General features: G+C 35.0%; 1 protein-coding gene across 3 annotated transcripts in view; it reads right to left on the reverse strand.

Annotated features, from left to right (window-relative positions):
- The window catches only part of LOC126250710 (glutamate dehydrogenase, mitochondrial-like), a 136057-nt gene that overhangs the window by 11327 nt on the left and 100003 nt on the right, over positions 1-24727 (reverse strand). For all 3 annotated transcript variants that reach the window (XM_049951583.1, XM_049951584.1, XM_049951582.1), the window contains exon 5: positions 3409-3551. In XM_049951583.1, coding sequence (XP_049807540.1) covers positions 3409-3551 — 143 coding nt within the window. The remainder of the gene's footprint in view (positions 1-3408; positions 3552-24727) is intronic.

A 24727-nucleotide genomic window follows, 5' to 3' on the forward strand; every position in this document is an offset into this window, starting at 1 on the left:
CACGTGTGTGTGTGAGCTAGTGCATGTATATCTGTGTGTGTGTGTTTATTTTTGACAACAACCTTGTTGGCTGAAAGCTTATTTTGTGACAGTCTTTTTGTTGTGCCTATCTGTGACTCAGCATGTCCATTATACGGTGAGTAGCAACTACCTTTGTCATGTTATCTCTTAATCAACTATAACATCGTCTAAATATGCTAACAGTTTTGTTAAATTATTATTTGCACAAAACATTTTTGTGTCCTATGGACATTTAGCAAACGTGTATATATTGTTATTTTAACCCTAAATATTTATATTGATATCTCATACTGTATACTTAAAATCATATCATGTCTGTATTTTCACTAGCAGGAAATATATTTGATGAGCTACAGACACTGTTGCTAGTTTCAAATCTGATAATGTTACAGGTGCTACATCAAATATACTTCCAATGGAAAAATTACAAATACCATGGATAGCACATTTTGTTGGAAGGTCATTACTGAGATATTTTGAGGAATCTCGATAACTGTCAGAACTCTCATGATTCCAGAAAACTGTGAGTAGTAGGATTTTGTGCATGAAGTGTGGAAACACATTAAATTTTTGATGTGGGAAAGAAGATCCATCATTGAATCGAAGGGATAAAACCATTAGGGAATAATGTAGATCAAAAACTAACAGGCCTATGATCAGAAACAGAGAAATGCCTTGATGTTGCATTAAAGCAGTTAATGAAACTTCCACATGCAGAACTGAAGCCAAGCACATGAAACTCAAAAACGTTCATATTGGAGTAAATGTTGACAAAATCAGAACTGGAAATGCCAGTGATGCATTTAGATCATCTAATAAGAGTTATTTTTGTAACTCTTGCACTATTGCCAAAAGAGATGGTATGGAACCTGCTGCTGAAATAAAGAAAATAAATACTGCTCTAAATGCAACAGAAAAAATTACAACAAGAAGTGTGGTTCAAGAAACATGGAGGAAAAATCATCACATATCAATTATACTCCACTCTGATAGCTTTGGAAGAGGAATGGCTACAGAAATGAAGACCTTGTCAATCTGAAGACCTTGTCAATACCAGAAAAAGTCCAAAATGAAGATATTGTGAATACCAGTACAAGATTCGACCAAAGCCTTATACGCAATGAAGATTCCAGAAATCTGTCAACCTATGACTTTCCAGTTCTCATAGGTGGGTTCAGTTGTGTGTTTCACAATGGAACAACTGCAGCAATGTCACTGTTGGAGACAGTGTTGAGGAACTTAACAAATACATGTGTTACAGTACTAAAAATACATAAACACTATGAGCTACAAGAATTATTGTGTGTAAACAGTGAAATATCTAATGCTAATAAATATTTTAATCAACCTGCAGACAATTTAAGAATGTAATATTTACTGATATTTAGGACTGTATTACTTGTAATCATCAACTGTGAGTAACTGTAATTCCCTAAACATTTGCCATAGAAGAATGGTCAAAGCCTAGGTGGGTTACAGAAAACTTTGTTGGCCCAGAAAAAATACTTAATTTGGTAAATAATAGTTTATTCTGTTCTTAAAAATCAGACAATATGCCCCAACACTCTGAATCCGATTAGGGAAATGTGTAAGTCTGACAAAGCCCAGGATATATTGGTTTTAATCAAAACAAAGAGCATCAGAATATAGTATAAAAATATACTAAAAATAAATAACTAAACTAGGCCAATTGTAAATAGTGTACCTACCAGCAGCAAAAACAAGCCGATTCTGTTACATATAAATGCAAGAATCCTTAAGAAGTAAAGTTACTGAATTCCAGCACTGGCAGAATGAAATTCAGTGCACCATTCTCTGTGTAAATGATCACTGGGTCAAAATATAGAAATAAATGTGTTCATACCATTTGTTGCCTTCCATACAGCCCAATGATCAGGAGGGTGGCACTTCTTTTCATAGCAGAACCACTTTGGTTGTGACCCATGGTATCCTTAGATTGCAGTGGTATTTCGACAATGTTCTATGCTTTGTTGCAGCACATGAAAAGAGTTTCTACTGCCTGTATTCACACTTGCCAAACCCTCCATGGGCAACAAGGTCACTGGATCCCTTCCCAGTTGAGAATATTTGACACATTATGCATAGGGCCATTTTTTCCTGTTGTGTTTATTGGTGTCTTTGATGGTCACAATGAGTTACTGCCTTCTGAATATTTTTGGCATTATATCTCATTTATTTTAATTTTAACAACATGTAATATTCTTAAAATATTAAGAAGTGTTCACCTGCTAAGACATTTGCATGGACAGCAGTCTATGTGTTTAACATCTGTCGTGCCAATAAGTTGGTTTTTAATATTTTCCTTGTTTTTTCATAGTTTTACTAAATCACAGTCGTGCCATCATTTTTAAGGAAATTTTTTATTATCTTTGTAGGCCAATCTGAAGATGCCTTAAATAGGGCGAAACATGTTTTTGGTGCACTATAAAATAATAAGGCTTGTTTTGCAACCCATATAGTTTCTCATTTCAAAACATATATCACTGGTTACTGTAATAAATCATCCCATTATGAATTGGAAAAAGTTCAATGTATTATTCACTTGCTCAATTTGTGAAGCTCTTTCTCTTGAACACACAATCCAATCTTTGTGAAATAGTAATTATTTGTTTTATCCATTTTGCTTGGTGAACTCTGCAACTGATCCCATCATCAGATGGTAGAGTTGATTGCTTTGTAAGTTTTACATTTCTGTCCTAAGGTAATGTTACCATCTGACAATGGACTCAGGCCAGAAACTAGTAATGGTATACCAAAATAATTTCAAGAAAACTTGTGGGAGCAGCACTTTACCATCCACCACCCCTACCCTGCTATCTCTCCCCATACCTGCCCCAGCCTCCTACTAACCCCCACCATCCAGTTGCTCCCATCATGTGCAGCTGCTCGTAGTATGGCCACAACAGCAGCCAGAGACTATGGTCATGTGTGTGTTGAGTTATGTTTGCACTGGTATGTGTGTGTGTGTGTGGGGGGGGGGGTGTTCTCTCTCCTATGAAGGCCTTGTTAGTCACAAGCTCATTTTCAGACAGTCTTTTTGTTGTGCCTATCTGAAACTCAGCATCTCTGCTACAAGGCTAGTAACAATTACCCTTTTCATGATATAGTTTCTATACTTTTCTGTACTCTTTCTGTCCATGTTCCCAATTTTATTTTTGTAGCTAGCAGAGATCACCAGTATTACACTTATTTTCAGCTGTTATGTCAACTGGTGAGTACCACAGTGTCAAGACAAGATAAAAGAAAAAAGGAAATCACTAACTTACGAAAAATAGTCATACAGTACCATAATCTGTGAACATCCACAACTACTAACAGATACGAGTGACTACATTATAAGTCAGAGTAAACTCTTAAGATACTCACAACACCAGCTCGTTCTATTGTGTATCTCAAGCCAGCATCAACTATATCCTTCTCAGAAGGTTCACAGAGTCTTTTCCTGAATGTTTCTGTTGGATTTATCTCACAGTCAATCTTACATTTTCTTAAAGACAGCTCTACTGACTCTGTAAAAAGATATAAGACAACTGTGTTTATTTTTAGAAATAGTACCTGATGTAAGGTTATGTTTTCCACACACCAACAAACAACAATTATGACTGCAACAACTAAATTTCTATGATATATGTATATAAAAAGCAGCATTAGTGAGTTTGTGGAATGCAATGACCAAATGTTAACAATGATGTTGACTAACTTCATTTAATTAATAGCACAAAGTAAAAGTCCACAATAAAAGATTCAAAAGCAACTATTCATATATCTAAAGATAAATTATGGAAAGAGTATCAAGACGAGAGTTACCACTTTATCAAACATATTTCTACAGCTCTCTTAGTCATGTTTCCACTTAAAACAAAGGGGTGTAAAAATACAGAAGTGTGAAATGGAAAGAACATATATGTAAATTAAAATACCCCATGCCAGCAACACAGCATTAAATTTAATTCAGAGGAAAGATCATAAATAAGAGTCAGAATTTCATTAATAGCAGTATTAGTGTCATCAAAAAGTGAAAAAATGTGTACCACAAATAAAAAGATAAAATCAATCAAATATAATCTAGTACATTAATAAAACTGAGACAGATAAACAATTCAGTGATTATTTTATGAAAGTAAGAACAAACATTGTGCCACCTGCTATTCAGTTGAATACACAAGCATTACATTTTCTTCAAATATGTGTTGGCACTCACACAAAAATACAAAAATCATAGATAATTAAAAAAGCAGTGGTATTTTTCATGAGTGTTTCTAGCGGAATTCTAAAATTTTATTCTGTCTTGCACTATTTTAATAAACTAACAAACTTAGGATGTCGTCCATCAAACTGAAAACTGGCTAATTACATCTAATTATTAACCCATTTCTTCCAATCTTTTCTAAACAAATTGAAAATTTGAACACAGGAACATACTTATTCATTTTTCTCATGACAGAACTTGGTACATGGCTCTCAATTCAGCATTTTCATGTATTCATCAAGAGAAAGCAACAAATGTTCTCACACATAAAATCATAAAGCTAAATAACTAAAAGTATTTTGCCTGGATAGCTCTGTTAGGAACAGCGTAGCCCAAGAAAGGGAACCTTCCAGGTTTTATTTCCTGTCTGCACATAGTATTGATCTGTCAGTAAGTTTCAAAAATCATCCTCTTGGTATTTTCTGTGACCCACCTCAGGTCTTTGACAGTATGGAGCATAATTAAAAATAAAGTGAGTTTGCACCTCTTCTTAAACTGCATGAAAGACCACCCTTACAGAATTTTTTATCTTTTCTGCTGACACAAATAAGCTAATCCATGGCACAAACACAGTCATACCAGAAAACTGTTCAGATGATAACTGAGCAGACATACAACTGATTCACAGGAGATATCTGAAGTCTTAAGCTCATCAAGACTTTTATTATGCAATGTGCAACAAGCAAAAGTAGCTTACTAAGAATAGTATTACCAATTAAAGACCAAGAGTAAAACTGCTTATAGAAATCCTTTGAGATGAGACAGATAATGTGCGTAAGTGATTTGATGAAATTTTATGGGGAAATTTGAGTCTATGAAAATGATCTGTTTTATGATAGATGTTGCCACTAGGGCATCATAAAGTAAAATGTCATGTATGTGAATGTGTTTTATAAAGTCATAAGGAATATTATATTCATTAATCAATCAAGTTCACAATTATGAAACTCAGAAAAGGAAAATTCTGCATGGGGAAGTATTTATTTATGTGCTTATTCATCTAGGCATCCAGATCATAGGATCTGTCATCACGATACAATGGAAATAAATACTATAACACAAATATACACACATCTATAACATATAAAGATGTTTTTTATGGGGAAAGGATAGGTAGTTGACTGTGGTAATCTTGAAGGATCCATGCTGACATTTGCCTGAAATGATTTGGCAAAATGATGTAGAATCAAAATGAGGATGGCCAAACAGAGGAAACTTACCCTCCCAAATTTGTGTTCAGTGCACTATTTCTCTCAGTTTGGCCTTTTTGTACAATGTTCTTTCAATTATACACAATTTTCTCAATGCAACTTATAATATCAGCTTTGCATTGTTTCTTCACACCTCTTTATTCAATCACTGCACACACTATAGACACCCACTATTTTCTCCAGGATCACAAAAATACTGTTATGTTCCTTGCACTCCCTTCAGTCTGTCCAGAAAACTAATGACTCTAGGCCCATAAATATGCTACTATGCCCCATGCACATCCCCATGACCTTCCTTCAGTCCTTCTGGAGAACTGAGTAAATGTACTGACTGCTATCATGAGTGAGATCTTGAGATCAGGACAATGCCAAAACATTAGTTTCTTTAATATACATCTCATCACATGACTGAAGGCATTACATTACGATCATGTATTGTGATGTGAAAGGGTGTGTCCCCTTTCATTATTAACCACTACTCTGAGTTCACCAAGTAATCTTTAGTTGTGTAGTGTACATTACTTATGAAATGTGTTTTAACTATCATTTTAAATAGATTCATTTTAGTAATCTTTTTCATTTGCTTGGGCAATTTAATACACAATTTTATTCCCTCATGGGAATACATTTTTGAATTACTTGTTTGTTTTTCCTTGGTAGAGTCCAAACTGGCTCTTGTTCCATGATTATATATAAACTATTAATGAGTCCCCAATATGTACAACAGATTGTTGGATGGATTCACTTAATGCAGGCAGAACACCAAGTTTTTCAAATAATTCCTTATAATGAGCCTGACTAGCACTTTATGTTAGTATTCTTACGGCCCATTTCTGCAGTAAGAAAATTGGGTCCTTCTTTTGTGCCTTCGATCCCAAGAAAATAATCCCTTGGCTAAAAACTGATTGTACATAGGAACAGTATGTCACCATAAGACATTGGTATTGCAAACTGACAACCCCAAGAGCCTAACTAACTGATATTATTCTTTTTGTCACTAACTTTTTGTGTTAATTGTATGTTAATTGAGAATTCATATTTATTCTTAAAACATTGCGTTCACTGTCAAAAGGTTTATCATCTATCCCTAATGCAACACTGTCACTTTACCTCTTTATGCTGATGTGCATGCTGTTCGTTTTCTTCAAGTTCAATGATAGTTTATTATATACTGCCCAGTTACGGACATCCTTGAGCTTTTCATTTGCCTTCTCTATAACATCTGGTTTATTACAAGGGAGTGATGTTGCTGCCATCAGTAGATATGTATCCAATGCAGAATACCGTCTGGGAAGTCACTGACATACAGTAAAACTCCACACAGTTTTCTTTGATGTTTTCATGATCTTTAACATTGATTCTCATACAAATTACTGCAAAAAGTGCACTATATTCCTGTCAAAGTCAGCCTTGGAAAGAAGCAGAAAATGCAGACTATATGCAAAGTTATTGATCATGTTACACAGTATTAGCATGGTAAGCAAGATTTTCAACGTCATCACGATGGGTCATGGCCTTCTGTATTATAAGTTTGCAGTGTTCGGAAGGGTGGGAAAGTACGCTGAGTGACTGCCTTAATGATAGTCACAATACAATGATAGTGGCTCTAGTAGACAATGATAGTGACTCTAGTAGCAACCTTCCTTCTGCTCACTGTGTTAAGTATTACAACAGCTTTAATTTAATTTCACAGTCATTTATATAAATAAACACCACTTTTGAAGACAGCTTTCTCTACAATGGGTTTTCATAAATTGTTGTTACTTCTACATGAAATACACTAATCTGTACAAGGTGCACAGTAAGGTTGGTAAAACCTGATGTCAGATGCAAAAATTCCTCCTCTGTAATATGATGACAATTTTCACCCTCTTTTTCACTCAGGACATTTGTATTTCTTTATTGGTCCTGTAAATCATGGTTAGGTACATATTTTGCACAAATGATGTAGGACAAGTCAGGTTGGTACAGTATATACATCATCATACACATTGTTATTTTTGAAAAGATAAGTAACTAAAAATTATTCAGTACGTGTTGAATATTGATGACAAAATTAATATAATGAAATAAAATGATAGATTGGTTGTGGATATTTGGGCAGTTACACTATACTTTTCTTATACTCTAAAAACTCGGAAACAGAATAGAAGCAATGATCAAGCAAGTACTTTTTCAGTTTCACTTTAAACTTTTGTAAATTTTGCATCTGTTTAAAATAGGATGGCATGTGATTGTACAGATTTATGCCAGTATGATACACTCCTCTCTTACAAATGTTTGAACTTACTGTATTGACATGCAAATAATGCTTCTGCCTAGTATCATGAGGGTGGAAATCACAGTTATACTTGAAGATTTTACCATCTTTTAAAATACTCCCTTTTGTGAAATTTAGTATTTCATACATATATAAGCAAGGAAGAGGCAGTATATTGAGTTTTTTAAATATTGGTCTACAGGAGTCTCTGTAATTAGCACGGTTTATTATTCTACACAAACTGAATTGAATTGAATTTTATTTGATCCTGTAAGATTACGTTGTGTACAGTAAATGTACGTGTAATATAGGACATGTCAAAGTATTAACATTCTTTTATAAAGATGTGAAACAAATACTAACAAAGAGATAGAGGGCTGGCCAGTACTTACCTCAGCTCAGTACAGCCGATACATACACAAAAAACAGAACCGAAAATTTACGTTCCTAGCTTTTGGAACAAATGTTCCTTCATCAGGGAGGAGAGAGGGGAAAGAAAGGGAAGAAGGGAAAGTGGATTCAGTTACTCATAACCCAGGTCATGAAGCAACAGGGAAAGGAAAACAGGGAGGGTAGCAAGGATGGAGGCATGGTTGTCAGAGGGAAGCCAAAGATATTCTACTGTAAGTACTGTGCCAGCTTCAAACCAAAGAGGATGCATACAGAAGTAAAGAGGTATACAGTATAAAGATAAACACAACTATGTAGGATGAAAAGATGCGTGAATGGCTAAAGAGGAAAGGGAATGAGGAGAAGACTGTAGAGTACATGGGAGTGAGGTTGTTTAACGTAGATTCAGTCCAGGGGGATGGTGGGATGAAAGGATGTGTTGGAGTGCAAGTTCCCATCTCCACAGTTCAGAGGGACTGGTGTTGGGTGGGAGAAGCCAAATGGCACATACGGTGTAGCAGGTTCCTAGGTCCCTACAATTATGCTGGAGGGCATGCTCCGCTACTGGGTATTGGACATCTCCTAGGCGGACAGTTCGTCTGTGTCCGTTCATGCACTCAGCTACTTTAGTTGTTGTCATACTGATGTAAAAGGCTGTGCAGTGCAGGCATGTCAGCTGATAAATGACATGTGTAGTTTCACACGTGGCCCTGCCTTGAATTGTGTATGTTTTACCAGTAGCGGGGCTGGAGTAGGTGGTTGTGGGGGGATGCATGGGGCAGGTTTTGCAGCGGGGTCGGTTACAGGGGTAGGAACCACTGGGTAGAGAAGGTAGTCTGGGAATATTGTAGATGTCCAATACCCAGTAGCGGAGCATGCCCTCCAGCATAATTCTAGGGACCTAGGAACCTGCTACACCGTATGTGCCATTTGGCTTCTCCCACCCAACACCAGTCCCTCTGAACTGCGGAGATGGGAACTTGCACTCCATCACATCCTTTCATCCCGCCATCCCCCTGGACTGAACCTACGTTAAACAACCTCACTCCCAGTTACTCTTCAGTCTTCTCCTCTTTCCCTTTCCTCTTTAGCCATTCACGCATCTTTTCATCCTACATAGTTATGTTTATCTTTATACTGTATACCTCTTTACTTCTGTATGCATCCTCTTTGGTTTGAAGCTGGCACAGTACTTACAGTAGAATATCTTTGGCTTCCCTCTGACAACCATGCCTCCATCCTTGCTACCCTCCCTGTTTTCCTTTCCCTGTTGCTTCATGACCTGAGTTATGAGTAACTGAATCCACTTTCCCTTCTTCCCTTTCTTTCCCCTCTCTCCTCCCTGATGAAGGAACATTTGTTCCAAAAGCTAGGAACGTAAATTTTTGGTTCTGTTTTTTGTGTATCTATCGGCTGTACTGAGCTGAGGTAAGTACTGGCCAGCCCCTCTATCTCTTTGTTAGTATTTATTAACATTCTTTATCACTTATTTTTCTACACCTTTAGCTTACATTTTTACATCACTGATAATGCATTCTTCCTACTTGTATTGTGGGTGTGTACACTAACATTTGTAATCCAGTCCTCACTACCTTTTGTGATGTACATTATTGTTTTGTATATATACATCGATGAAAAAGTTAAGATACCTAAATTCTTGAAACAGTTTCTGCATGTTTCAGAGGTCTTTCTTCTTAAAATGGTTCTAATTGCTTTTTTTTTTGTAATGTGAACACTCGTTTTGTCTCTTGTTTGTTTCAGTTTCTCCATACTGTATGTTTGGTTCGAAAAGTCCATGATACACTGTACACAGAAGGTTCTTGTCTGAATACTGTGATAGCTGCATCATTAAGAATATGACAGAGCTCAGTTTCTTACAGACATTATTAATATGTTTTTTCCATTTCAGTTCATTATCCACAAGAATACCTAAGAATCTAGCAGATTCTACTTCTTCCAGCCTTGTTCCATCAACCTCTAAATCCATGTCTACAGCCTTTTCCTTGTTTTTAAACACTGCATACATAGTCTTTTTTAGATTTATAACCAGTTCATTTTCCAACACCCATAGAGCTGTGAAATTTGCAGATATGTATGCTCTTCTCTCAAGCTGTTCCATATTTTGGTCACTATTTAGTATTGTCATGTCATCAGCATTCAATATTTTCTTTTCTTCCTCCTCAACACCTATATCATTAACAAACACATTAAATAACAATGGCCCCATTACCGAACCCTGTGTCACTATTTGATGGGTTTGGTTTCTGATTGGTACGAGTTTCCTAATGATACATACTGCTTGCAGTTGCACAAGTATGATTTTATCCATTCACCTGGTTGCCCCCGAATGCCATAGTTTCTTAATTTTTGTATCAGCATTTCATGGTCAATGGTGTCAAATGCCTTTGAAAGATCCAGAAACATTGCAGCGACAACCTTTTTCTCATCTAAGGACTGTAAAATGTATTCTGTTATACTGGCAATTGCTGATTCTGTAGATTTATCCTTTCTGAAACCATGTTGTGAGGGTATGAGAATGTTATGTTTGTCCAAATAGTTAACTAATCTGGTATACATAAGCATTTCTAGGATTTTTGAGAAACCTGATGTCAGTGAAACTGGTCTGTAGTTGTTGGGATCATCCTTATACCCTTTCTTGTACACTGGCACTACCTTCGTTATCTTCAGTTTTTCTGCAAAAATTGCATCTCTGAAAGAACAGTTTGCTATGTTCAGCAGTGGTGTTATTATCTCCTCACATACCAGCTTTATTACATGATTTGATATTTCATCATCACCAGCTGATTTCTTGGACTTCAGTTTCTGTATAGTTTTCTGCAATTCATCTTCCGTGATTGGTCTTAAGAACATAGTACTGCATGATCTTTTTGGTGCCTTAATACCCTTCTGTTTTTGACTATTTCTTTCCAATTTTAAGTTTTCTACTACACTGATATAGTTATTATTCAGTATGTATGCTCTTTCCATACCATCTGTGACCACTGTGTTGTCTATTTTAATTGACCTAATACCTTCTTCTTTGTTTGACCCATCTTTTTCCTTTCTTTCAGCATTGATTGCATTCCAAGCTGCCGTTGCCTTGTTTTTTGAGTTCGCTATAGTGGTGTCAATTGCTCTTGCTTTGGCTTCTCTTATTGTTTTTCTATACTTCTTTTTTAACATTTTACAGTTTTCAGTTTCGCCCATCCGTCTCACATCCTGAAGCTTCCTTCGCTGTTCTAGTATTTCACTGGTAATCCACTTGTCTTGTCTCTTTACTTTGGGAAATGCTACATTAAAATTGTACTTAATTTTTGAAATAAATGCATCATATTTTTCATTTACACTCTGGGCCTGTAGGGTTTAATTCCACGTTTCCTTACTTAACATTGTTCTAAGGATGTTGATATTTTGTTCACTGATGATCCTAATTTCTTTGGTTGTTTGTTTTGGTTCTGATACTGTGTCATTACTTCTGCAAAAGACGATTAGTTGTCCATGATGATCAGATATTTCTGTCTGAACTACTTGTAACACACAGTTACACATATTAGTAATTATGTTGTCAATAACTGTCTCACTTTGTGAAGTCACTCTTGTTGGTGCAGTTATTGTTACTTTCATGTTATGCTGTATTAACAATTCTTCCAAATCCTGTCTTATTTTTGTGTCTTTTCCCATGTCAATGTTGAAGTCTCCACATATAATAAGATATCTCTTCATATTCATTCTCAATAAGCTAGCAATTTTTTTCAGAAAGATGCTAATATTGCCACATGGTGACCTGTACACATAAAACACTCTAAAATCCTCTGCCACTATACCAGTAACTTCAAAGTCTTTTTCTCTAGCTATGGGCAATGTAGCAACTTCACTGTTTACATTCTTTGACAGAGTACCTGTTTTAATATATATACAAACGCCACCAGCCTTATATTTAAATCTGCAGAAGTAACTAGCTAGTTTGTAGTCCTTTATTGCAACTTTATGTATTTTACTTTCAGTTAGTCCATGTTCACTTATGCATAATATATCTGTTCTTACTTCACTCAGGAGTACTTCTGCTTCTAATTTTTTGTTACCAAAGTATTGAATATTTTGATGAAGTACTTTTATGTAATTTTCTTTTGTTGGTTTACATGTTGTGAGCTGTAATCTGGGGCAAATTCTTTAGTATCGTATTTTTTGTATGGTGCTTATATTTTTCTTTTCCAGCTGGAGTGTATGATTTTTCACCCCTTTCAGGCCATATTAGTTTCCCTTGCTTCTAATGATTTTGCAGACATCTGCAAACATTCTGCTGAACGTTACAGACCCCAGTCTATTTAAATGCAAGCCATCCTTCGCTAGTGAGTTTTCACATAGGAATTTGTATGGGTCTGTAAAAATTGCCCCAAGACGATCACATTGTTCTTTAAGAGCACAGTTTATTTTGTCGATATATTTTTCACTCACTGACCTCCTGTTTATGATTCCACTAAGTATCAGCCGGGATCCTGCTGTAGCCTAAATATTTTGTTTGTACCTATGGAGTTCCTCCAAAAGATAATGCCGTACATCAGCAGTGACTGAATACTGCCATGGTACATTGTGATCACTGACACACAGCTTGTATTTTATGAGAGGATTCTTACTGCATATGTGTGTTTAACTATTTATTTACATGATTAAGATGTGTCTCCCATTTTATGTTTTGCTGAATATGTATACCTAAAAATTTTGTGTCGCTCACAGATGTGAGAGTTTTTCCAACAATTTTAAAAATTGGTCTTGCAGGATGTTTTTTCATTATTTATTACTATATTGTTTGTTCTGAACCATTTGTGTTAAATTTTGTATTATACCTGTAGCTGTTTATTGTAGGCTTTCCTCAGCACATGATTTGATTAGGATATTTGTGTCCTCTGTAAAAAGTACTGTTGTCCCTTTAGTTATTTTATGTTATTCATTAACATAAAGAATGAAAAGAACTGGCCCAGGTACTGACCCTTGAGGAACTCCATGTGTAATGTTTTGTGTATTACTGTAAAAATTACAAATATTTGTGTTTTTATGTCTTTGTATTTTATTTGAGTGATCTGTTGACGGTCATGAAGTCAGGAATGTATCCACTTGTTTGGCAGTCCTCGTATTCCATAATTACCTAGATTCTGCAACAGAGTATTATGATAAATTACATCGAAGGCTTTACTAAGGTCAAGAAATATGCCAGAAACATTTTGCTTATTGTCTACTGCAGTTAGAATTTCATCTAAGAAGGTATAAATAGCTAACTGTGTTGATCTGTCAGTTCTGAATGACATCTCTGAACTGAGTGACCTTCCTGTTGAGAAGCTGTAGATTTTGTACCTATTATTGTCTGTTTACTAAGGCTGACAACTTTAGTGTTTTAAGCAATACTGGGTTACAATTTTAATTTTATAATGATTTTCAGTAATAAGCTCACAGTAGGACAAAAATATCTTTTTAATATGGTTTCATGAGAGACTATTGCTGCCATGTTTTATATACACCACTGGACATAATGGGAACAAAGAGGGAAACATGAGCAAGTGCAAGCACACGACGCTTTGTGTGTGTGTGTGTGTGTGTGTGTGTGTGTGTGTCAGCATTGAGCCACTACCTTTGTGTTTATCATTAAGGCAGTGGCTGCGAGCTAATACACACAATTGTGTTTCCTTCTTTGAACTGATCATGTCCAATGGTGTAAATGAAACACAGAAGCAAAACTCTTTCATGAAACCACATTAAAGAGATATTTGTGTTCTAATGTTAGGCTTATTATTGATAATTTTCGTAAAATTACAGTAAGCAAAATGTGTAACACAATACTTGTTAATACACTAAAGATGGCAGTCTTAGTAAACAAAGAACAATTTACACTTTTTTCGGACAGTCCACTGAAAAGTGTAGAAAGTATTATTGTTATTATTATTATTATTATTATTATTATTATTATTATTGATTAAAACTGTAACAGCAAAAGGGTCACAGGAATGTTTCAACTTTTATTTTCACAGAAAAATAATCGGTTTTTAATGTCTTTCTACCAAACTTATTGACTTTTCCTCATTTCTTCTGCTCCTGCCATTCGTGTACTGCCATTTTCTAAATTTCCATGAGTTCAGGATTTTTTCATGAAGTATACACAGAAGTTTTTCGGGTCAACAACTAATGCCTCAAATGATGTTAAATAACTTTATAGTTCCCAGAAGGTAGGAGACGAGATACTGGCAGAAGTGAAGCTATGAGGATGGGGCATGAGTCGTGCTTGGATAGCTTAGTTGGTAGAGCACTTGCCCATGAAAAGCAAAGGTCCCGAGTTTGAGTCTCAGTCCAGCACACAGTTCTATCCGGAAGTTTCAACTTTATAGTTGTATTTCGTCTGTAGCTCTTGTTATTCATCTCATAAGTGAGGGTTTCTATTTGTCCTGTAACAGGCATTTCAGTGTTGTCTTATTACAGAAGAGAGACGGTGTGTTTGGAGAACTCACATATTAGATTAGAAAGTTGATTATCAGATTCATGTGGTGAGTTTCTGCCAGAGACAACTGACAGTTATGATAGGAGTTATCATCAATAGATGAGTGCCAATCTCAATTCTTTCCAGAACAGTCTCAGGATTCAACTGTTGCAACAGTGAAGATGGCTGTTGTAACGGAACATATTAAAGGCTTTACTTTCCCGAAGTATGCGATACCCTCCAAATTCAACCAGTTTAACGAGTATTTATGATTATAGAAAAGTTATTGTGTATGTTAACAATGATTGCACAACATGTCTCCATAAACAGTCAACCCATTAAATTATACTGAATAACTGACCCACACAAAAGTTTATATCACTGTATCACTGATACAGCAAATGTCATCATGTAAAAACACTAAGTTTATCTTAAATAATTAATATGAAGTACGAAAAATAGTGGCCAACTTAGGTATTTTGGATCTCCTTAAATAAAAATCACCCAGTGAAACCTATTTGTTCACTAGGAGCGTTTTCACTCAGTATTCACGTAATCAATCCTATTTTAGACGAAAACCAATGTAATTCTTCATAATTCACGTTACTTACTTATTTATGCAAATTAGAGAAGTCAATTGACAAACTTCTAAAAAACGACCTTTTTGTAACAAAGAATTATTGTGTCAAGTCAACAAATCTGTCTGTCATTTTAATAACATGTTAAATTATGTCACTCGATGCAAATTAATAACTTTTCTGCACAAATTATGATAACAGATGTACATGTGACTTATAAACTATATCTCTTTTTAGTAGTTCTTTGACAATGTTATAAATACAAGCAGCGAGAAGGGTCGAGAGACAGTCGGAGGCAGTAGGGCAGTCGGAATGTCACTTTGGTGAAGTGTGTTTCTGTGTTATTGTTTGGGATGGAAAAACAATGCAAAGAACATGTAAAGGAAGTACTACTTTGTGTTGTGTTATGGTCTTTGGTGGACAGTGGAATTAAGATGGGCACCAAAGTAATAAATATTTGATGTTTACATATGTGTTGGTTTCGTTTGTTCTTTATCATCAAAAGCACATGAAAAACATGGGACCTCATGTGTTTACCCTAGACAACCAGATTTAGAGCCAGCATCAGCATCGAGACACAGCAGCGATCCAGCAAGCAGCAGCGATTACTACTATACTATACATTGTAATGGCGCCAACCTAACATCAAGTGCTAACAAGCTCCGTAAATGGGAGTGAAATAGTGCGTTTACAGCAATTAGCAAGATATCAACGACTTAGGCGGACCATTACAAAAGTGGGGGCTCAGCCGGGATCTTTAAGTGCATCGATGATAATAGTGCAGCGATAAATTTCGTAAGTGCTTAGCATTCCAAAAAATTTTTATTTGTGCATTGTGGCAACAGTGAAAATATGTCAAAAATAAATAAATAAAGTGTGTTTGTGCGACTACGAAAAAGTATCATCACACCGCTCGGAAGATTAACGTCTGGATTATGTCAATGGATTTCATCAATCAAGACTTCAGCTTCAATAAAACCGAATATAAGTGAAGAAAGCCAACAAGAACACCGACCACGACATCATAGCATAGACATAAAGCAAGGTATTTTGTTGTTGTTGTCATTTAAAATAATTAATTGTTAACATGTCTCTACCTAAGAGTGATGAGATCGTAGGAAATGTAAAAATTGAACCAGGGGGTGGTGAAAAATTAAACTTAACAGAGTGGCTAGCAGAGTTTGCAACTCAAATAAGCTCGCAACTCAAACAATCAAGTGAAGAAAGCACAGATAGAATGGATAAGTTACGTTTGGATTTTAAACAATCAAATGAACAAGTAAGTTTGAAACTTAAAGAAAACACAGATAGACTGGATAAGTTAAGTTTGGATTTTGATCTATTAAGTACTCATCTCAATGAGAAGTGTGAGGAAATTAAAACTACCCTCAGTAAGAACACTAGCGAACAGTTGATACACTTCAGAAAAGAATTTCAAGTTAAAGTTGAAAATTTAAATGAAAACATACAAGCGAACACAGACAGCATTGCTGTCATCTACAACAGAGTAGATACTGAAGTTGAAAGATTAGATCAGAGAATAGACAAAACATCAGAAAACCTTAAACAGGAATACAACCTGTACACCACTAATGTAGATACAAAAGTAGAAAATATACACACTAAATATACACAATTGGAAGATGCATTGATGTCAAAACAAATGTTTTACAATCAAAATACAATGTATGGACACATCCAAGTGAAATGCTTTCCTGGTGAAAATCTGCACCCTATTGACTTTATTCACCAATGTAAAGATATGTTTGTTGTAGGAATGTCAGATAACATAAAAATTAAGTTAGTAAAACGGTTTCTAGAAGGGGAGGCCCTATCCTGGGCAAATGAGAATAATGATTCTTGGAATACTTTTGAAGAGTTTGAAGCTAAATTTATTTGCAAATTTTGGTCACAATCCATACAAGCCAGATTAAAGTCAGAATTTCTAAATGGACCAGTGTATAGAGGGAAAGTAGGGGGAATGCAAAAATTTTGCAGAGATCAATTGAAAAAACTGGCTCATTTGAATAACTCTTTTGATATTATGACACAAATTGATGTTTTAAAAAGAAGGTTACCAGAGAGACTGCAGTGGGAATTGGTCCATGGACCAGACGATTCGATGGAAGAGTTCCTAAAATTTGTAGATAGATTAGATAGGGCCTTGGAAAGAGAAAATAACCAAAGTTTTGGCTCTGGCAACAACCAGTATGGGGGGTGGAACAGGAATGTAAATAGAGATTATTATGGGAGGAGAGACTTTGAAAATTCTGGAAATAATGCTCCAAATAGGGGAGATAGGAGATATGAAAATGATTTCAGAAACAATACACAGGAGGGAGGATGGAGGAGAGATAACAGGAATGATAGAAATAGGTATTGGGGAAGAGAACAAGAGAGAAGGGGGTTTGTTGAAACTAGTGAACAAAACGACAACTACAAACGGACAGACCGAGGAAACCAGCCGGGAAACGGTGGACAGTCCCACTAGATGTCCGTAGTTTTGGGGCTAGACAATATTATGACAGGACAACACATAACCGAAACTGGAAAAGGAGAGGATACAATGTAAAGAGTAATTACCATGAAAATACTGAAGTTGTTAGAATGAATAAATTAGAGTTTAATAAAAGGTTTTGGGATACTATGAGTAAAAGTGATACAGTTAATAAAAACTGTGTTCAAGCACAGGTAGTTAGTGAAAGTGCAGAAGTTGAAGGTATTGCAGAGTTCCATAGTTGGGCTGAAAAAGATACTGGTGTTAATAACAAGTCAGACACACCACAAGTAGAATCTATTTTGGGGGGTTTATTTGATAAGAAGGGGGATGACGAAGTGTTTAATGGAGCCAAAGACTCAATTGCTGAGATTCAGATACATAGGGGGGAAACTGCAGATGGGGTTGTTGTTGAGGAGGAGGAAGAAGTAATAGAGGGACATTTAAATAATGATCCTAAATCAAGTGATGTTATTGATGAGAGTGTGGAGGAAGAAATAAAAGTATTTGTAGAATTGAAAAGTGATGTGGTAAAGGTAAGTGATGTGACAAACATGGGTAATAATGAGGTTAATTTAAGTGAAATGCAGACTAGGGAATGTGTATCTGAGGACAAGCTATTGCCTATTGGGAACTATGAAACGCTAATCTATGAGAATGGTAATAATAATATTATTAAAGAAAATATAAAGGGATGGAATGTAAATGTGTGTTTTGAAGAAAAAGGGGAAAAGTTTTTAGAAGTTTTGTGGAACAACTATGGAAACTGTATAAACAAAGATGCCTTTTGGAAAGAATTAGCAAAGGTAAGTGCAACCTTGTATCCTATATGGTGGATAAGAATCCGTAGTGGACTTTATAAAAAATTGGGTGAAAACAATAATTTGTTGAGTGGCAACACAGTGTTAAGAGGAATAGATAAAAACAAAGGTTTATATTTAAATGTCAATGCTTTGCAAACAGAGAGGGATGTGTCTAAATGTAGGAAAGAGACATTATACTTAGGAACTAAAGAAATTGAAAATGATGTATTATATGTTAAAGTAAACATTGACATTTGTCCATTTGAAATAAAAAGAAAGCCCACATCCTAATGCGTATAGACTTATCTTTCCCAGATCAAGAAGGTTATTTGGATTAAGAAACATCACTGAATTGAAACCATATAACCATGATTAAGCACATTTCCCTGTTTGAATACAATTACTTCCCCAGTTTCCATAAAGCGTTTTACCAGCAAAGATTTTTACTGGGTGTGTCAAATAGCAACTACCACTACAGACCCTGGAAAAGTTCCAGATATCTGAGACAATGTTTTTATATTTTTATTGTCACTATTGAATATTAAATATTGTGATATCTTCTTTACTTGCAATGGGCAAGAAGGTGACAAACATTTATTACTTTCTTTTTGTATTGTTGAATATGGTACATACTTGCACCAAATATAAAAGACAATGAAAAAATTGTTGTGCAAGACCCATCATTTTGTTACTATTCTTTTTTAGGCATAAGATTTGTGTACAATTTTCTACAGCTAATCAGATGTTCACCAAGTTTGATGTTTGTGTTATGTTGTGACCAAATTAAGTGTGCAATTTTGGTATTAATATGTTCTTGTACTATCTTGACTATGTGTCTCAATGGGAGACAAGTTTTTTAAATATTTTCTTTTTTTTAAATGCATATTATATTCATACATGTGACTACTCTAGTGTTTCAATGTGACTCAATGAGAACTGACTTTGAAATAATTTACATATATTTTTTATATATCTTAACATCGCATGTGATACATTTGTGTCTGTTTTTGATCATTTTCCATTGTGGCTCACTGGGAGCAAAGATTAACAATTTTTTTTACTTTCATATATTACTAAATATTTTTATGATGCTGTCATACTGAGAGCCATAACACAAAGTGCATTTAAACAACACAACTAAAATATTTGCAGGAAAAAGTCATTTTGAAATGGTGTAACGGTTGTTGTATACATACACATTATGCATAGTAATTGACACATTTGTCCTAGTCGGCTAATATCATTAACATTCTGTAAATGATATTACCCGAGGGGGGTATTGTAACGGAACATATTAAAGGCTTTACTTTCCCGAAGTATGCGATACCCTCCAAATTCAACCAGTTTAACGAGTATTTATGATTATAGAAAAGTTATTGTGTATGTTAACAATGATTGCACAACATGTCTCCATAAACAGTCAACCCATTAAATTATACTGAATAACTGACCCACACAAAAGTTTATATCACTGTATCACTGATACAGCAAATGTCATCATGTAAAAACACTAAGTTTATCTTAAATAATTAATATGAAGTACGAAAAATAGTGGCCAACTTAGGTATTTTGGATCTCCTTAAATAAAAATCACCCAGTGAAACCTATTTGTTCACTAGGAGCGTTTTCACTCAGTATTCACGTAATCAATCCTATTTTAGACGAAAACCAATGTAATTCTTCATAATTCACGTTACTTACTTATTTATGCAAATTAGAGAAGTCAATTGACAAACTTCTAAAAAACGACCTTTTTGTAACAAAGAATTATTGTGTCAAGTCAACAAATCTGTCTGTCATTTTAATAACATGTTAAATTATGTCACTCGATGCAAATTAATAACTTTTCTGCACAAATTATGATAACAGATGTACATGTGACTTATAAACTATATCTCTTTTTAGTAGTTCTTTGACAATGTTATAAATACAAGCAGCGAGAAGGGTCGAGAGACAGTCGGAGGCAGTAGGGCAGTCGGAATGTCACTTTGGTGAAGTGTGTTTCTGTGTTATTGTTTGGGATGGAAAAACAATGCAAAGAACATGTAAAGGAAGTACTACTTTGTGTTGTGTTATGGTCTTTGGTGGACAGTGGAATTAAGATGGGCACCAAAGTAATAAATATTTGATGTTTACATATGTGTTGGTTTCGTTTGTTCTTTATCATCAAAAGCACATGAAAAACATGGGACCTCATGTGTTTACCCTAGACAACCAGATTTAGAGCCAGCATCAGCATCGAGACACAGCAGCGATCCAGCAAGCAGCAGCGATTACTACTATACTATACATTGTAATGGCGCCAACCTAACATCAAGTGCTAACAAGCTCCGTAAATGGGAGTGAAATAGTGCGTTTACAGCAATTAGCAAGATATCAACGACTTAGGCGGACCATTACACTGTGGAACAGAATGGAAGGTCACTGACATGCTGTTGCCTGCAGGGAGGAAAGCTTTGAATGTCCTGAAGGTGAGAGGACGATCCTTTGTACATGCCTACTACCAATTGGATGACTGTATCATCAGTGCTTGTGAGTTATTTTCGATTAATTGATGCTGCATATTATGTAAAACAACAGAATCAAATTCTTGGAATGAAATAAAAACAGCTCTTGGACCAAATCATTGTAGGAACTGGAAACAATGATTGGAGTCATGTATTCAAGAGGTGCTTCTTGTGACACAGGTATTCACTTGGGTGACTTTTACTCATGTTCTTTAGGCCATAATTTTATTGGGGATTAAATGACAATGGAAAGATTCTACAAACTTAGAAAAGTTTGTCCAAAACTGCCTACACTCCTACTACCATGGTGGAAATATAAGTGATGAGCAGTTACCTCCAAGCAAACCAAAGTGCAGCTTTACCCAGTTTATGCCAATGAACCTGACAAACAGAGACAGCTTCAGATGTGGCATCCAAGTAGATTTGCAATGGCGTAAAGTATCTTGATTAAAATGAATTCCAACCAGATGGCCACTATAGGGAGAGTATTTTGTTCCTTGCCTTCTTGAGTCATTTCTAAACCACAGAAGCATAATGACAACAAACAAGTCCTTTGCATCCCTTCAGCTTGTCAAGAAACTCCAACAGAAGAAAATAACTTTAGCAGGAACAATAAACATGATTTGCCCAAATCTCCTCAACTATCTAGAAAACAATTATGACTTACATTCCACCATCATCTTGAAGGAGAATGATAAGCCAGAGTGGAGCCAGACAGTGTACAAATGGAAGGAGAATAAGAATGTCATTATTCACAGCACACTTCTTCCTGAGTTAGGATTGAGTGAAGAAGTGAAAGTATGATGTGGAAATTGTTGATCAAATGATTCATAAACATCCAACTAAGTTGCTTGGAGGAGATGGTTGATGCAGGCCTTACAGTATCCTGGATGTGGCAGCAATAAATCTGTGGATCATCTGCAATTAAATAACCAAAAATAATCTGAAAGGAAGGCAGCTAATAAACGAATGCATGAACAGGAAACAATAAAGAGTGAACCAAAAGAAAGCAAGCTAACTGACTGAAGTCACAGCTGTAGAACCAGACAAATTAAAAAAGTGAAAGAAGTGTCAAATTGTGTGTGCAAAGGAAAGAAGACCAACAACTTCTGGGAGAAATGCAAAAAAGCCATCTGCATGAAATGTATATGAAAAGCACCAGTGTAATTTCAAAGTTCAAAACAAAGTGAAATAATGATGAAATGTCACGAACTTTAGAAATAGCTCATATTTGTGGATATCCTTTCATTCTCTCCATCTTATCTCAGACTCAATCTGACCCGATACTAATGTACAATCTGACTCCTCTATCTTTACCTTCATCTTCCTTCATCTGTTGTCAAACATAGTAGCTCTCAGTCTCAGTTTTGATTGGCCTGCCCCATTGTGATGAAGCAAGCTGGGATATTTTTTACTTCCCCTCTTGTTCTGCCATCTGCCTCCTTAATATTAATTTTTTCACTCTTAACTACCATTAACATATGTGAGTATAATCTGCATTTTCAAAAAAGAGAAAGGTTTGCCCTCAGCTTTAAAGAATATAACACCGGATCTAATTTTGTGCTTGGTTTTATGTAATTGATTTTCTAATTTATTTTGACTATTCCTAGTTAGTATCTTTTGTTATAGGGTGAAATCAGTAATTGTTTTCTAACTTCAATTCTATTGTTGACTTATAAACAAATATAAATTCTATAATAATTATAAACATTTGGAAGAACAGCTAATAGTATTCTTAAAGGATCAGTCTGGTTCTATTCAAAAACATGTCAGCAAAGCCAGCTCTTATTTAATTGCAAAGTAATTAACTGTTTTGTCAAAAGTATTGTTTGCATAATGATATTTGTTAATTTCATGATTTAAACAAATAATTCAGCCAAATTCTCTTAGTACAAGAAACTGTTAAAAAGAATCAATTTCTTGATGTATTCAGTTAATTTAATGAGTTAAGTTTTAATTGTAATTTCTGTAAATTAAACATCGAACTACATATATTTTCAGCACCTATTATTGTGAGGATATATAAGGGCCCAATTTTTGGTCCCAAGATAGTCAGTCCACTGCCAAGTTACAGACAAGAAACCTGTATTGGTTAGAACAACAACAACGCATCGACTTGACTGTGAAATAAGTGTAACACAATCAGGCTGTGTGTTAAAACAATGACATTGTCTGTTTCGTACGCACGAGTTATTATGAAAGAACTGAGAATTATGTAGTTATGTCTTTTACTGCTCATAGATATTCAACAGTAAACTATTGTGCACTGGCCATATAACTGTGTATAACTGTGTATTACTGTGAACAGTGAAAGTAAAGAACTGTGAAACACAACTGTGCATCTATTGGCTTCATCATTTACAGTAGACAGTACTTCACTTCCACCACCTATTTTTTCAGCCAGTATCACAGTGAAGTACGTTGACACAGAACAATCAACGAAGAAATAAAGCAGGAGAACGTCAACCGCCTCCTTAAAATTCATTTTTTCACTTTTAACTAACTAACATTAACATATGTAAGTATAATCCGCATTTTCAAAAAAAGAGAAAGATTGGCCCTCAGTTTTAAAGAATATAACACCAGTTCAATATCTAGATATTGAAGCAATAAAAATAGCATAGTTTGGGTTGGTGTATCCCCATCTATCTTATGGAATTGTATTGTGGGGCAGGTGTAGCCAATACAATATAAGAAGGGTATTTGTATTGCAGAAAAGAGTAATAAGAACTATGGCAAAAGTAAGACCCAGAACTTCATGCAAAAACCTGTTTATTAATTTTAATATTATGACTATCTATGCAGTATATATGTTTCAATCAATATTATTAGTGAAAAAAAACAACAAAAAAGTGACAAACAGGAATATGGAAATCCACGATTACGATACAAGACACAAATCAGACTTTCATATGGTGAGTAGAAGATTGAATCTAACAACAAATACCCCATTCATTAAGGGAGCAATACTTTATAATTCTCTGCCAAACAACCTGAAGCAACTTTCTGGTAGAATTTTTAAAAATGAGTTAAAAAAATGGCTTATATTGAAGTGCCCATACAGTATGGTGTTGACATGATTTGACCTCAGGAATGCTATGTTAAATATACTTAAATGATCTTTTACTTAATAGCATGTAATCTATATATATCGTGTATCAATAATCTAAATGTAATTATTGTAACATTTCCAATGCATGTTAAGTACATGTTTTGAGCTGTAAGATAAATAAATAAATCTAACTTTGTACTTAGTTTTACGTATGTAATTGATTTTCTAATTTATTTTGCCTATTCCTAGTTAGTATCTTTTGTTATAGGGTGAAATCAGTAATTGTTTCGTAACTTTAATTCTATTGTTGACTTATAAACAAATATAAATTCTATAATAATTATAAACATTTGGGGGAACAAATAATAATATTCTTAAAGAATCTATCTGGCTCTATTTGAAAACATGTTAGCAAAGCCAGCTCTTATTTAATTCCAAAGTAATTAACAGTTTTGTAAAAAGTATTGTTTGTATAATGATATTTGCTAGTTTCATGATTTTTGTAAAAGAAACTGTTAAAGAGAAGCAATTTTTGATGTAGTGTAGTTTCAGCATCTATTATTGTGAGAATATATAAGGGCCCAATTTTTGGTCCCGAGACAGTCAGTCTATGGCCGAGTTTCAGACGAACCTGTGTTGGTTAGAACAACACTGCATCAACTTAACTGTGAAATA

The sequence above is a fragment of the Schistocerca nitens genome, chromosome 1 (assembly GCF_023898315.1).
Source record: "Schistocerca nitens isolate TAMUIC-IGC-003100 chromosome 1, iqSchNite1.1, whole genome shotgun sequence".
In the NCBI taxonomy this organism is placed as follows: domain Eukaryota; kingdom Metazoa; phylum Arthropoda; class Insecta; order Orthoptera; family Acrididae; genus Schistocerca; species Schistocerca nitens.